General features: G+C 38.0%; 3 protein-coding genes across 6 annotated transcripts; 1 reads left to right on the top strand and 2 right to left on the bottom strand.

Moving 5' to 3' along the window:
- Positions 1 to 103: 103 nt before the first annotated feature.
- Positions 104 to 7,011, top strand: ATGRIP (Golgi-localized GRIP domain-containing protein). Its single transcript, XM_007046468.3, has 22 exons — positions 104 to 358; positions 705 to 1,194; positions 1,439 to 1,554; positions 2,036 to 2,205; positions 2,372 to 2,465; positions 2,887 to 2,973; positions 3,100 to 3,180; positions 3,359 to 3,484; positions 3,609 to 3,717; positions 3,805 to 3,884; positions 4,079 to 4,207; positions 4,302 to 4,402; positions 4,624 to 4,757; positions 4,876 to 4,973; positions 5,061 to 5,180; positions 5,294 to 5,321; positions 5,458 to 5,516; positions 5,682 to 5,753; positions 5,824 to 5,871; positions 6,212 to 6,317; positions 6,430 to 6,488; positions 6,672 to 7,011. The coding sequence occupies exons 2-22, from the start codon at positions 738 to 740 to the stop codon at positions 6,780 to 6,782; spliced, it is 2,385 nt and encodes a 794-aa protein (XP_007046530.3). The 5' UTR covers positions 104 to 358; positions 705 to 737; the 3' UTR covers positions 6,783 to 7,011.
- Positions 7,012 to 7,176: 165 nt separating this feature from the next.
- LOC18610661 (phosphoserine aminotransferase 2, chloroplastic) lies at positions 7,177 to 9,042 on the bottom strand. The gene has a single exon (XM_007046467.3). The coding sequence runs from the start codon at positions 8,760 to 8,762 to the stop codon at positions 7,473 to 7,475; it is 1,290 nt and encodes a 429-aa protein (XP_007046529.3). The 5' UTR covers positions 8,763 to 9,042; the 3' UTR covers positions 7,177 to 7,472.
- Positions 9,043 to 9,568: 526 nt separating this feature from the next.
- LOC18610660 (G2/mitotic-specific cyclin-2-like) lies at positions 9,569 to 12,770 on the bottom strand. Of its 4 annotated transcripts, none has more exons than XM_007046464.3 (11): positions 12,547 to 12,770; positions 12,297 to 12,432; positions 12,147 to 12,203; positions 11,657 to 11,702; positions 11,399 to 11,551; positions 11,177 to 11,302; positions 10,907 to 10,996; positions 10,547 to 10,768; positions 10,363 to 10,461; positions 10,085 to 10,266; positions 9,569 to 9,993 (listed from the first exon to the last, which is right to left on the bottom strand). In XM_007046464.3, exons 1-11 carry the CDS (start codon positions 12,605 to 12,607, stop codon positions 9,849 to 9,851), a joined length of 1,317 nt encoding a protein of 438 aa, XP_007046526.3. In that variant the 5' UTR covers positions 12,608 to 12,770; the 3' UTR covers positions 9,569 to 9,848. The 4 variants fall into 4 exon arrangements, with proteins under 4 accessions (XP_007046526.3, XP_017969571.2, XP_017969588.2 ...); XM_018114082.2 differs by having other exon boundaries at positions 10,085 to 10,263; XM_018114099.2 differs by having other exon boundaries at positions 10,085 to 10,263; positions 12,297 to 12,429; positions 12,547 to 12,744.
- Between the last annotated feature and the right edge of the window lie 783 nt (positions 12,771 to 13,553).

Here is a 13,553-nt window from a genome sequence, read left to right as displayed (position 1 = left end):
GGCAAAACGGGCAAAACGGGCAAAAAAGGGTTAATAATGATAATTACTGAAACACCCTTTTAGTCGAATCGTGGAATTCATGTGCTCGAGGACGTCTTCCGCTGTTGCAAAACTTACGTAAGGGGACAAAAGAGCAGTATAACGAATAAGCAGGTGCAGGGCGGCAATAGAAAACGGCGACGTTTCCTGTTCTGCCCTTTGCCTTGAGATCCCATCTCTTCCCAATTTCCTTTCCTCAACGATCTCGCCCTCTAAAATTGAAAAGTTCCAATCTTTGCACCTTTCTTCCTACGGATTAATTTTTATGTAATTCTGAAAGTTTCAGTCTTTTCACGAATCGATCTATCTCCCGGCGAAGGTACATGATTCTCTAAGTCTTTGCTTCAATCTTCATTCCGTAATTGTTCTTGAATTCGGATCTAATGCATGTTGTTTTTTTGGAATTTTGCGACGAAAAATGTGATTTCCTGGCTTCAGTGTCCACAATTCAATTACAAGTTTTAAACTAATTGATGTTGTCGTTAGCGTTTCTGGTTTCTTCTTTGATGATTTGCGAAACCCTTAAGGGAAGAATGTAGATTCTGGAGAGACCAAAACTAAGTTTCTCATCTTTTATTTTGAATCAAAGAGCTACATTCAGCTTCTCATAGCTCGTATCAATAACATATGCTACTAAATGCTAATCTTTGATTTACAATCTTCAGATTGCATCTGAGTGGTGCTGTTAGAGTGTTATAATGTCTGGGGAGGGCGGTGAGGTTACTCAAGTGCCTGAAACTCAGGTAGATGATTCTTTGAAGCCTGAGAAAGTATTGTCTGAAACAAATGGAGATCTTTCCAAGGAAAATGGTGTGATTGATGGCAATGTGAGTTCGGATGACACTCATGATCAGCTTTTACAAACAGTTACTGAACTCCAATTTGAGAACGAATTCCTGAAGTCTCAGCTAAAGAGCTTGAAAAATTTTCAATCAGAACATGATGGTCCTTCCCAACAAACTGAAGCAAGCAGTGAGGAAACTTCGGTATCAGCAGATGTGAAAGAGCTACATGAAAGGATAGAATCTTTGAGCAGAGAACTTAATGAAGAAAAACAAACACGAGTTGCAGCAGAGCAGGCTTTGAAGCATCTTCGAGAAGTCTACTCAGAAGCAGATGCCAAAGCTCAAGAACTCTCTGGCAAGCTTGCTGAAGGTCAAATAAGTCCATGCTTAAAACTTTCTTCTTTTCTTTAATTTTTAAATGGAGATAGGATATTATAGGAAATTGCTCTGGAAATTTGGCCCTCTGCAAACTCATTTTTCTGGCTTGACAGCTTGATTGCTTTAAAATCATCTTAAATAACAAGAGAAGGAAAACTCTGTTTTTAGTGTAATACGTGTCTTAGTTCTGCAAACTCTGTTTTGACTCTGAGTATATACCATTTGTCATGGTGTAGCTCAACAAAAGTTGGATCAAGAAATAAAAGAGCGAGAGGAGAAGTACAGTGAACTTGACTCAAAATTTAACCGGCTTCACAAGCGTGCAAAACAGCGGATTCAAGAGGTTCAGAAGGTGAATCTTGTCCCTTCATTCTTTTCACCTAAGCTTGATGCTTTATAATACTATTTGCACGTTTCCTTTATTGTACCCTGATCAGGATAGATTTGAAGATTATTTTTTTTTTATGGTTGAAGTGAATATTTATGTCAGTCATATGGCTTTCTCAACTTCGTTTATTGACTCCCCTCTATTTTTATGATGGGAGCAGTCAGCTCTGAACTGTGAAGTATATTTTGTTTTGTTCAAGTATGAGAAGTTTCTTCCTATATTGCGTATTTCTGGGTAATGTTTTCCAATAAAAGTCAATAGGGTCAATTTAGTGAACAGATAACTAGGGCAAAAGCATATCTATCACTCTTGAATACTCACAAATATTCAGTTTCACTGCATCGCTTTTCCTCATGTTAATATAATTGTATATCAAGAAAAATAACAGGCTTCATATTTGCATGGGAACTAAGTTAAATTGTTGCTTGGAGATTGTTATTTTTAGGAAAAAGATGATCTTGAGGCCAGGCTTCGTGAAGTTAATGAAACAGCTGAGCGAGCATTATCCCAACAGTCAGGAACGCAGCAAGAGCTCGAGCGCACACGACAACAAGCAAATGAAGCATTGAAAGCAATGGATGCAGAGAGACAGCAATTGAGAAGTGCAAACAATAAGTAAATCATTGTTGAACTGCTTAACTAACAATGAAGTTGAACCAAAAAAATGCACTTATCCTTCATTATGAATCTCAATATCTCTACATTGACTGATAAGGCTGAATAAGAGTTTTGTTCCTTATTTGTCACTTCTTTTCGTAATTGTGATGCCATTAATCTCCAGACTCCGAGATAATATTGAGGAATTGCGCCGTTCAATGCAACCTAAAGAAGATGCACTTGAGGCATTGCAGCAGTCACTTTTGGAGAAAGAACAGGTACTGTAGACTTATATGTATGCTCAATGAGGCTGATTTTCTCTTTATGATGTATGTTTAATATGTTTGGTTCTGACCAAGACTTCACCTTTAAGAGAATTTGTATATGTTTGTGTGCTTTTCAGCAAACTATTAAACCTCTAGTTCCCTTTTGTGTTCGTCTTCTCATGAATGTTCCAAGCATATCATAGGTCTATAAAAGCTTAAATGATTTCTCCTTACATCTCAAAACTTATTGTATCATCGATTTGATGATCAAGTACTCAGTTCTTGGTGCCTTCAAGTGTGAACCTCTGATAATGAAACTGAGTTATAATAACAACACTTTTTATGAATACATTTTATGTTTTGCTGCTTGTTTCCCAGTGTATTTTACTACTGAAATTCTTGACAGAATCTATTTTATACTCTTACATCTTAGATGTTGGAAGATTTGCAAGGGTTACTAGAAGCTGCAGATGAAAGAAAGCAAGCTTCACTGGCTGAGCTAGCTGCTAAACAGCAGAAGGTAAATTGGAGTTCGGATGTACAATGTGCTAATTGTGGTTAAAAGGCTAAGGGTTTTCTTTTCTTTCTGGTATACCTTGCAAGAATGGTGATTTAGTTTTCGTGATGCCTCTTTTTTCTCCATCAGAATATGGAGAGCTTGGAAGCACAACTTGCTGATGCTTTATCGGATAGAACCAAAGCCACTGAAACAATTTCCTCCCTCCAGGTGAGATTTATTATCACTGTTAAGATGAAAGACAAGGCAACTTTACACTGGACAGAGATTGAATACCTTTTTCAAGTCCTTCACTTAAACTTTTAACTGTGTGTGGGTTACAGAGGGGGGGTTCTGGGGTTTGTTTTTCTCACTGTGCACCAAGCGTTATGGAAAGATACTTTTGTAGGTGCTACTGGCAGAAAAAGAGTCTAAGATTGCTGAGATGGATGCGGCATCAACTGGTGAAGCTGCACGATTAAGAGCTGCTGTGGAATCTATTAAAGGAGAGCTTGCACACCTGAAACATGAGCATGTATGAATAAACTTTTGGAATGAGTAAATGCCGTTAATGAGAACAATATTGTCATTATTCATAAATATTACAGGTTATAATGTTTTTTCTTGTTATCATGAAACAAACATTCTGACATGTTCAGGAGAAGGAAAAGGAAAGCTGGGAAGCTGCCTCTAAGGCGTTCAAAACAAAACTGGAAATTGCTGAGAGTAACTGCATTCGTGCTGAAATAGAAGCTGCTAAAATGAGAAGTATAAACCATTCCAGAGACAACCTTCGTAACTTTAAATTTGTTACTATGCGCAAGAAAATAAAAATTTATTTTTCTTCTTGGATAGGTCAGCTGGAATTAGAGGCATCTGTGCAAACCCAGATGCTAAGTACCAGAGAAGCTGAGCTAGCAGCTGCAAAAGAAGAGGTATTAAATTATACATGCAAATGCAACTCGCTTATTCAATTAGTTTTTTCCTTCAATTTATATGTTACTTCTGCTGGACCTGATACAAATGTTAACATTGTTTAAGATGTAAATTTATTACTTTAGCTGAATACATATGCAGATACATAAATATATAGCAGACCTTGATAATTTCTTCTGGTTTTTGGTTGCAGATTAGCCGCCTTGAAAGGGAATTTTCCTCTTACAAAATTCGTGCTCATGCACTTCTCCAGAAAAAGGATGCAGAGCTTGCAGCAGCCAAAGATTCTGAACAAATAAAAGAACTTGAAGAAGCACTAAAAGTATAATTTGTAGTTTAAGATAATGGTAACTGTGTATTGACAGTTTTTCCTTGTTTGAAGATAAAAGAAAACCATTTATTTTTGGTTGCTGCAGGAGACAGAAAGGGAAGTATCATTCATATCTGCAGAAAGGGATGAGGCCCGTCAAGATCTTCAGAATGTTTTATCTAATCATGACAAAGAACTTGCCGAAAGGTAGCATTATAAGTTAACATCTATGATGAGATTGCAATATGTTTTGAAGTTATGTTCTCAAGGACATTATGCATAAAAAATTTAAAAAAAAAAAGGAAAGAATTCTAAAAGTATAGTATTGTTGGATGCTACATTAATTTTGGGCTACAAAACCTGGATGCGACATTAATTTTTTATGTTTTGAATTCTACACTGAAGTTTCGCTCTGCTTTTTATACTAGAGATGCAGCACTTGACAATGCCAAACAGCAGATCAAGAGTTTAGAGGTGAATCTTGATTCTGCTAAGGCTCGCCACCAATCGGAGAAAGTTGCATGGGAAATAGACCTTAAAAATTTGGAAGAAACTTGGCGAAGTAGTGTCCCCACACTTTGCTAATTTCTGTCATTTTCTTCCTTTCTTTTCCTTTCTCCAAGACTATGTTTCTAGATTGAACTTTGAATAAAGTTATATTTATAAATTTGATTTTACAGTCAGATGCGAAGCACTTACTGCTGAAAATGAAGCATCTTCTAGTGAAGATATACAAAAAGAATTAGAGGAGACAAAACAACGGTGTAAGCGGTTGAAGGTACCTAGAATTTGCTTTCCCCTTGGGCTCAGATGATCCCTAATAACTTTTACTTTCTGCTTTTATTGATTGGTTCTTTTCTTGCAGGATGAGCATGCATCATTCCGTGATCTTGCTGATAGAATGATCGAGGAGAAGGATAAAGAAATTTCTAGGCTTTTGGATGACAACAAGAATCTTCAACGATCTTTAGAATCAAGACCCCTGGTATATTTCCGTTTCTCTTGTATAGTTGTAGACCTTGACCTCAAACTTAAACACCCCTGATAGGTGTTTTACATTTTGCTAATTTTGGGCTGTTAATGTGGTAAAATTTTCAGGCTGACCACGCTGGGAATTACAACACAGGTATGATGAATGTTTCTGGCACCAGTTACAAATATTTATTCTACTTTTAGATAGAAAAGTTTCTTGTGGATTTAACCTATTCTTGTAGTCGAGCTGTCTGTCTAATGCTTTTTTTCTTTCAAACTGGTCTTATCAGCCACACAAAAACAAGATGCTCCAAATTTAAGCACCTCTGCAGCAGAACAGCAGATTCTGGTAGCTTCACATTTCCTTTTCTTTTTCCCTTAGGGGTGGGGGTGTCTTTGTGACTTTGGAATTTATGTTTTTGACAAATATCTTTTCCATTGCTTTGAACATAAATAGAAGCATGTGTCATAAATTATCAAAATGAGTTTGCATTAACTTGCCTTTCAAATTTAGCTTTTGGCAAGGCAGCAGGCTCAGAGGGAGGAAGAGCTGGCACAATCGCAGCGACACATTTTAGCCCTTCAGGTTAGTAAAATTCATTCTATACTAATTACTTTTCAGCCAGTTTGCTTTCTTGATGGTTGATTCAATGCAGGAAGAAATTGAGGAGCTTGAACGTGAAAATCGCCTCCACAGTCAACAGGTATGAAGAAGTCTAGGCTTACATTGCTTTGTTATGTGTTGTACCTCTGATCAGTCCTCATAGTGGAGACTATTGGTGTGGGAAATTCTCTTATAGTAAGGTCCCCGTGAGGCTGAAAGTGTGCTTATATGGGATGAGATGGGCATTCTTGCATCACATCAAACTTATAATTTCTTCATTTGGAAATTATTTTGTTTTTTCAACCAAGAAAATACCATACTTTTACAATCTGCTTTATTCAGTGAAAAGAGAACTTTTATTTGGGTGGGTGGCTATATTGGATAGGTTGTACCATGATTCAGTGTTAATTCATATGCATTTTCATGCATCACAAATGTAGGAAGCTATGCTGAAGGAGGAACTTCGCAACATGGAAAGATCAAAAAGGAGAGAAGGTGTTGATATGACATATCTGAAGAATGTTATCCTGAAGCTTCTTGAAACAGGTACCTAACTTTCACAATCACACTAGCAGAAGTTGTGTTAATTTCACCTGCTTAATACCCTTCAAGAATCAGCGCTTATAATGTTTTGGAACCTTGCTAATTCCTTGAATAGGTGAAGTGGAAGCTCTACTACCAGTTGTGGGAATGCTTCTTCAATTCAGTCCAGAAGAGGTGATTCTCTCTTTCGCTGCTTGATACTTAATGTTGTGGGTTATGCTTATGATATTAGGCAAATGTGTAAATACGAGGAAGAATATATGTGTGCATTATTTAGATGAAAGAATGTGTGTGCAAATACGTGGAACTTGTAAACGTACTGAAGAATCCATGGCTGTTTCCTATATGCAAACACAGATGCAGAAGTGTCAACAAGCCTACCGAACCTCTATAGATGTTCCGGCAAGCCCAGCAAATGAAGCTTCAGGATCAACCCTTTCTCTTTTCTCAAGATTTTCGTTTTCGTAATATAGAATTTCTTCGGCTGGATGACAAAATCTTGGATATCTGCTTTCCAGCCGCAGCCACAGTAGCCGTAAGCCATGGCCACAGTGAGAAAATATTGTATTTTCTTTTCTTGTAACATTGAAGTCATTAATTTACATAATGATTCATCAGTTGTAAAGAACACTCACGTCACCAAGGAGAATATTGGTATACAAACATCAAATGTCAAAGCAAACTTCTTTCGGCTCCATTTTTTTCTTCTCAATTCAATGTGGAAGAAGCTATAAAATAAAGAATTATATATATATATATAGCATTGATAATTCATTTCTTTCCCCCTGTTTTCATTTCCATCTGGTTGCTCAAATAGAGTAGTATAATCGGAATCGGAAACAAACAAAGCCAAAAACCGAAATTGGCAGAATTCAAGCAACTTCTTATTAAGATTATTTAACATTGCGCAACCAAGAATTTTAATAAAATCAGACCAATAAAAAAAAAAGCATGTAATTCTATTACAAAAATCCTGCTAAGCTTATCCTTGTTGGAACTTTCAGCATTTCTCGAAGAATAGCTTGCAATTTTATCAGAGTACTTAAAAACCTACCCAGCATAAAATCTAAGCAAAACATACAAAGAGAACACAAACTTGAGACAAGAAAGCAACCGCCATTATGTGATAATACTACTAAAAAGGGAAAAGGGCATGAATCAAGCATGCCTTGCCTGGAAATCCTTCATGAAAGCAACCAACCTCTCCACTCCAGCCATCGGCATAGCATTGTAAATAGATGCTCGCATGCCTCCCACCGACCTATGTCCCTTGAGCTGCACCATCTTCTCCTTGGCAGCTTCCTTCAAAAACTCAGCCTCCAACTCTGACTTCTCCAATGTGAACGGCACATTCATCAGCGACCTCACTGATTTCTCAACAGGACACCTGTAGAATCCCTTGCTTTCATCAATGGCATTGTACAATATAGCGGCTTTCTTTTGATTCTTCTTCTCTACCTCCTCCAGCCCTCCCTGCTTCAAAAGATCTTCAAACACCAACCCACACATGTAAATCCCAAAACAAGGAGGTGTATTGTACAAGGAGTTGTTCTCAGCGTGGATCTTGTAATCAAGCATCACGGGGGTAACCCCTTGTGCATTTCCTAGGAGATCCTTCCTGACGATCACGATGCAAACCCCAGACGGCCCCACATTCTTCTGGGCACCAGCATAAATCAGACCAAACTTGGTTACATCAACTGGCTTGGAACAAAAATTGGAAGACATATCAGCTACAAGCACCCCATTTGGATCGCTGGGCATTGGATAATCCTTGAACTCAACCCCATAAATAGTCTCATTAGCGCATATATGCAAATACTTGGCATTTGGGCTTTGCTCTAGACCATCAAATGAGGGGACCCTGACGTAATTCTCCGCTTTGCCAGACCAAATGACCTTCGGCTTGCAATACTTCTGGGCTTCCTTGAAAGCCTTATCTCCCCACGACCCCGTAACCAGATAATCGACACTGTCATCGGGCTGACAGAGATTCAAAGGGAGGGCAGCGAACTGGGTGGTGGCCCCACCTTGGAGGAACAAAACGGCGTAGTTCTCGGGGATGTTGAGAAGAGCACGGAGATCGGCCTCGGCTTTTTCGATAATAGAACGGAACTCTTTGCCACGGTGGCTCATTTCCATGACACTCATGCCGGATCCGTGCCAGTTGTAAAGCTCGGATTGGGCCTTGAGGAGGACGTTCTCGGGCAAGGTGGCGGGTCCGGCGGCGAAGTTAAAGATCCGATCTTGAGATTGGGTTTGGACGGAGGGACGATCTTGGATTGGGATAGTCGCTGAACATGAGATTGAGAGGCGTTTGGCAGGCCTCTGATTGGTGAGAGTGAAGGTGGCCGAGTTGGGTTTGAGAAAGGCATGATTGTGAGTGGTCTTCTGGAGGAGAAGAGAATGAGGCGTGGTTGAGGCTGCTGCTGCTGCTGCTGCTGCCATGGCGGTAGGTTTCAGGGAGGGAGAGAATCAGAGAGAAAGCAAAAATCTTTTCGGGGGGGGTTTGGTGGAAAGATCTGAACTCAAGTGGGAGTCTATAAAGAAAGACTTTTGACACTTCTACTGGTTTCCAAGGAACTGGTGCGGCTGTTGCTTATTGGGTTGGTGAGAAGTGAACAAACGCAGCGGCGTCGTTTTGGAGTGACTTGAACAACTCCAAAACCAAACCAAGACTAATCTTTTAAGGAGAACAAATTCAGAAGAGGAAAAAATAATCTAATGCTTTGTTGTTTGCCTAAGGTGATTTTCATTTTTCTTTGTATGTTCAACAGGAAAGGCACATAGCATACAAATAGCAATAGTCCATACCCCAGGATCAAGTGGATTTTTGACTTTCTCTGTCTCAGTCTGAGTGAATCATAACTGTGGTTCGAGAATTCAGTGATCTTTAATCAGATGGGTTTCAGGGTATCTGTGTGTATGTTCAGCCAAAGCCAACCATTGTCTTAGTAAATAAGTAGCAAAAGACAAAAGAAATGAGTTAGGTAATGTACCACCCATGGTTCTGCAATTCATTTTTAAATGTTCCCAACTATTTTCTCTTGAGGAATGAAAATGGGGTTCTGCCAGATTAATAGTATTTAATATTTTTGTTTGGTAAGCATCATAGGTCATAGGGTATGGAGGTACATTTCATTTGAATTTGGCACTTATAAATTTCACACACCTAACACAGACAGCAGCAAAGTTTAAAATTTAAGTATGATGTCACATTAAAGCAAAAGTTACTATCAAAAGCAGAAGAAACATACAGGGAAAAGAATATTGTTGTCATCATTGTCAAATTATTGTGTCAAGGAAATACAGAAGATTGTAGTGAGAAATGGTGTTCAATTTTGAACATACACAGAAATCAACCATGGATGTAAAAAAGACATTTTTGTTTAACAACCCAGGCTGCTGCAGGCTTAAAAATTTTCAAAAATTTCTAACTCCTAAGCGCAACCCAAAGTTGCTTTCATTATTCTTTGTCCTGCTCTCTTCATTAAATCAGGTATAGTCAGTAGCTGCTATACATTCCCCTCTCTACTACGGTAAGGTCTCTACTAAAAATTTTGCAGGTTCACATTTTGCTGTGTAGTCAAACTTGGATGTACAGTACTTTCTATGTACCCCTGTTAGTTTCCCTGTTGCTGCCTTCTGATGGAAACCAACCATCAGTCTTGAACATTCTCTGCAAGAAAGAATAAATGAAAAATCATTAATAACATTCCTATACCCTGTATGTTTGTTGAGAAGAAAGTAAAAGGAAGTGAAAAACTCACAACAGCTGATCTTCTGAGTAGCTGCTATGCCACTCGCATGTCTTACTCCATTGCTTGAACCCGTAAAGACTGCATTGAGCAGTGTAGATTGCAGCAGCGGCTAGCAGTGATGGTTGGAACTTAAGCATCTCATACTCCACTAGGGCAAGCTCAATCAAGAAGAAGGACAGAAGCTCAAACTGCTTTAAATTCAATTAAAATTTTAGTTTATGTTGGGCAATAATATGATCAAGAGCTGCACTTAATTAGTTGCTACGTGGAAAAAACTTTAAACTGACCTTCTTGTCGGACTGAGCAGCCTTGAGGAACCTCCTCATGAAAACATATGGTGTTGGAAATGACATGTTAAACTGCATTGTGTTAAGCATCAATCTCTCCTGCACCATTTGGAAAGGGGAATGTTAGCTTTCCTTTGCTTCGCAGTTCAACATGATTGGCAGAAAGGGATAACAATTTAACTACCATTTCGAGAACTTCTTTCCTAGAGTAAGCTTTATCTGATATAAGGATTAGATCTCCAACAACAGGAACAGAAACCTCCTCGTATTTGCATGCTAAGAGCATAGCAACCAGTCCTACCAACTGAAGCTTCTTTCTTACCACTGTTTGCTGGGACAAAAATCTGTCTATGAGATTAACAGTAAGAAACAATGTCTCGCCCATGAGGTCAAATTTATCGTGCACCTGTTTGATTTGCACAAACCAATAGGACCCTTAGCGTTGATGCATTTTGAACAGCATTCATTTGTATCACTAAAGTTTGAACCAGAACCCAATTATTTACCATTTAAGGCATTGGTTCAGTAGGGAACATTTGTATACCTCAATAAGCCAGTCGATCAGAATAGCCCTCATTTTCTCATTAATGTCAGACTGCTGCGCCATGTAGTTTGGTGAAACACAGCTAAACGTCTGTATAGAATGAGCTGGTTTTAGTCATTTTTCCAGCTGCTTAAATATGGTTAACTAAATCTTGGGCATATCTAAAATTTTGCTTAACTAGGAAACAGAAAAAATTTGCAAGGAAACCTAATATCTTAAGCATATCAAATTTCCATATTAAGTATATACATACAAGAAAGTTTGGTTTACCTCCATCTTTCTATAGTAGGCATACATATCTTCAACATAGTCGACAACCGCCAATGGATTCTTTGCATCAGAGCCATCAATTTCAACAACTGGCTCTTCAACTATATCCTCCATTTCAATTTCCTCCTACCCAATTTCACCAAACCCAATTTAATGGAATTGCCGACAAAGAATACATTCCAAGAGTTCAAAAAAAGGGATAGAAACGATGTTAGTAGATACCATCTCTTGAGGTTCACTGAGCCTAGTTTCTGTTTCTTCTAGGAACATGGGTACTGGGTGGTCTACAGATGCCTTGTGCTCCTCCACATCTATGAATATGCAATCTCCAAACTCATTTGAGCTTGGAACTGATGGTTTCAGCTTCTTAGTTTCCTGTTGAAGGGACGATTGCCATCAGAAACAATGTTCTTGTCCTGGATTAATAAGATTATAACACTGTTAACTTAATCCCTAAAGAAAGATGGAGTTGCGTTGTACCTCGGGGCAATGCCGTTGACTACTAAAAATTTGGGCAGCAAACTTCCTGAATTTTAACATATAAAATTTAAAATAACTCTCAGAATGCATTTACCATTAAAGAAATGAAAATTAGTAAAACTAGAAGTCTTGAATCTGTAATGTTTTGTGCTTTGTTCTTTTTTTTTTTTTATAATTGAGGAAGAGGGATTTGAACTCTACTTTTAAGGCAGGCATCATATATCAATCAATGAATAAAATGTTCGATAAGTGTTTTGTGCTGTGTTGATTTGTATAAGATGTAAAACAGTCACTTCCAGCTTTGTTACTCAGTTGACTGGAAGGTTTTGTCTTCTGTCTCAGACAATTGTCTGAGATCCAAGATCCAGAATTTGAACTTTCTTTTCTTTTTGTACCTTTACTCATTAGCCAAGCAACTGAAAAGCAAAAGTGAAACATGAAAATAAAAAAAAAAAAAAGAAAAAGGAAGGGTGGGGTGTCAAACTCTAACCTGGTAATAGGTCTGTGCACTGGATCAAGCTGGTTGTTTTCAAAATTTTCATTTCGTCTGTGCAAGAAAACATCCTTAAGTGATTTTCAAGAAAAAAGAAAGCAAGGAAGCAAAGAATTCAAGACACGGTAGGAGTATTGAGAGATATACTCTGACAAGCCTCTCTTATTAACAACACAAGGATATGCTTTAGCTCCTACTAAATTCTGATTAATGACACTCAAAGCTCTTCTGTTGTGCCTAGTCTCCTGCCCAAACTTTCTGCTACCCATAACTGCACCTCCTTCTTTATTTAAAAGAAAGAAAAAAAAAAAAAACCCAATGTTAGATTCTGGGGATTAACACCCATCTTCAATCTTGAACTGAAAAGAGAACTCAAACCAAAGTGATACGTATATACCTTGAAAATTTGTGGGTTTTACAAAATTAGTTTGGTTGTTCTCATCAGATATATGATCCATATTCGTTGAGTATCTGAAGGAACAAACTACCACCCCAAAAGAAGAGGAAGAAGGAAATAAAACAAGCCCAAGGTAGCCTTTAAATCACTAAAAGAAAGAGCATTTAAAGAAGTAAAGGCCCCCCAGAATGCAGAAATCTACAAATAGAGATACAGAATGAGCTTGTCCGAAAGGGAGTGAGAGAGAGAAACAAAAAAGGGAAGGGGGGGGGGAGTATTTTCAAAAGCAACGGCTAGCTCGTGAAAAGTGACCGTTGGATCATGGGGAGAGGGATACGAGTTTCCTTGTTTGTCCTAACAACGGTCACCCAGGTTGTCATGTGGCCTGCCGCATCTGATTTCAAAATTACAACTGATTGAGCGCTTGATTTGCTTTGCTTCTCAACAAACACAAATACTACTTTAATCAAATATAAAATACAAAAAGTTCGATCTTTGGGTTTGGTCACGCCGGTAGACTCAGATTAGATCAGAGCGTGGGATGCGCTCTCCCTTCTCCCATTTTGGGCTTTTTTTGGGGATTGGTACGGACTGCTCCAACCCATCATTAACTTATTGCTTACATTGAATAACTTATTAGAATCAGTAATTTCAGGTTTAAGTCATTGCTTTTGGACATTATTTATGATTAAATTGCATGGATAAACAAGTCTTCACGAACTTTTTTACTTATAAATTTTATCAAATTCGTATTAATCTCCGTAAAATTTTAAAACAACAAAAAAAAAACACTTTAAATAGATAAGGATTTATTTTTAAATTGAGAAAAAAAACTCAAACCTTACTTTATAAATATCGAGATTATACACCAATCAATAAGTTAAATGTTCGAATGCATTTGAATAGATAAAATTGATTAAGAAGATACACTCAAAAGAGACAATGGCTCACCATTCACCTGTCAATGTCATTAAGTACTACCATTGTTCACTGAGACCAACAGTTTG

Source organism: Theobroma cacao, chromosome 1 (assembly GCF_053813885.1).
Source record: "Theobroma cacao isolate CCN51 chromosome 1, ASM5381388v1, whole genome shotgun sequence".
Lineage (NCBI taxonomy): Eukaryota > Viridiplantae > Streptophyta > Magnoliopsida > Malvales > Malvaceae > Theobroma > Theobroma cacao.
The sequence above is the reverse complement of the archived record's forward strand: the minus strand, read 5'-3'. Positions and strand labels throughout refer to the sequence as shown.

Coding starts and splice junctions, on each gene's coding strand:
- ATGRIP (XM_007046468.3), top strand. CDS start 738: ATGTCTGGGGAGGGCGGTGAGGTTACTCAAGTGCCTGAAACTCAGGTA. Junction 2,206..2,371: donor TTGAGAAGTGCAAACAATAA/GTAAATCATTGT, acceptor ATTAATCTCCAG/ACTCCGAGATAATATTGAGG. Junction 6,318..6,429: donor CCTGAAGCTTCTTGAAACAG/GTACCTAACTTT, acceptor TTCCTTGAATAG/GTGAAGTGGAAGCTCTACTA.
- LOC18610661 (XM_007046467.3), bottom strand. CDS start 8,762: ATGGCAGCAGCAGCAGCAGCAGCAGCCTCAACCACGCCTCATTCTCTT.
- LOC18610660 (XM_007046464.3), bottom strand. CDS start 12,607: ATGGATCATATATCTGATGAGAACAACCAAACTAATTTTGTAAAACCC. Junction 11,552..11,656: donor GTCAACGGCATTGCCCCGAG/GTACAACGCAAC, acceptor TCCCTTCAACAG/GAAACTAAGAAGCTGAAACC. Junction 10,769..10,906: donor TGATCGACTGGCTTATTGAG/GTATACAAATGT, acceptor CAAATCAAACAG/GTGCACGATAAATTTGACCT.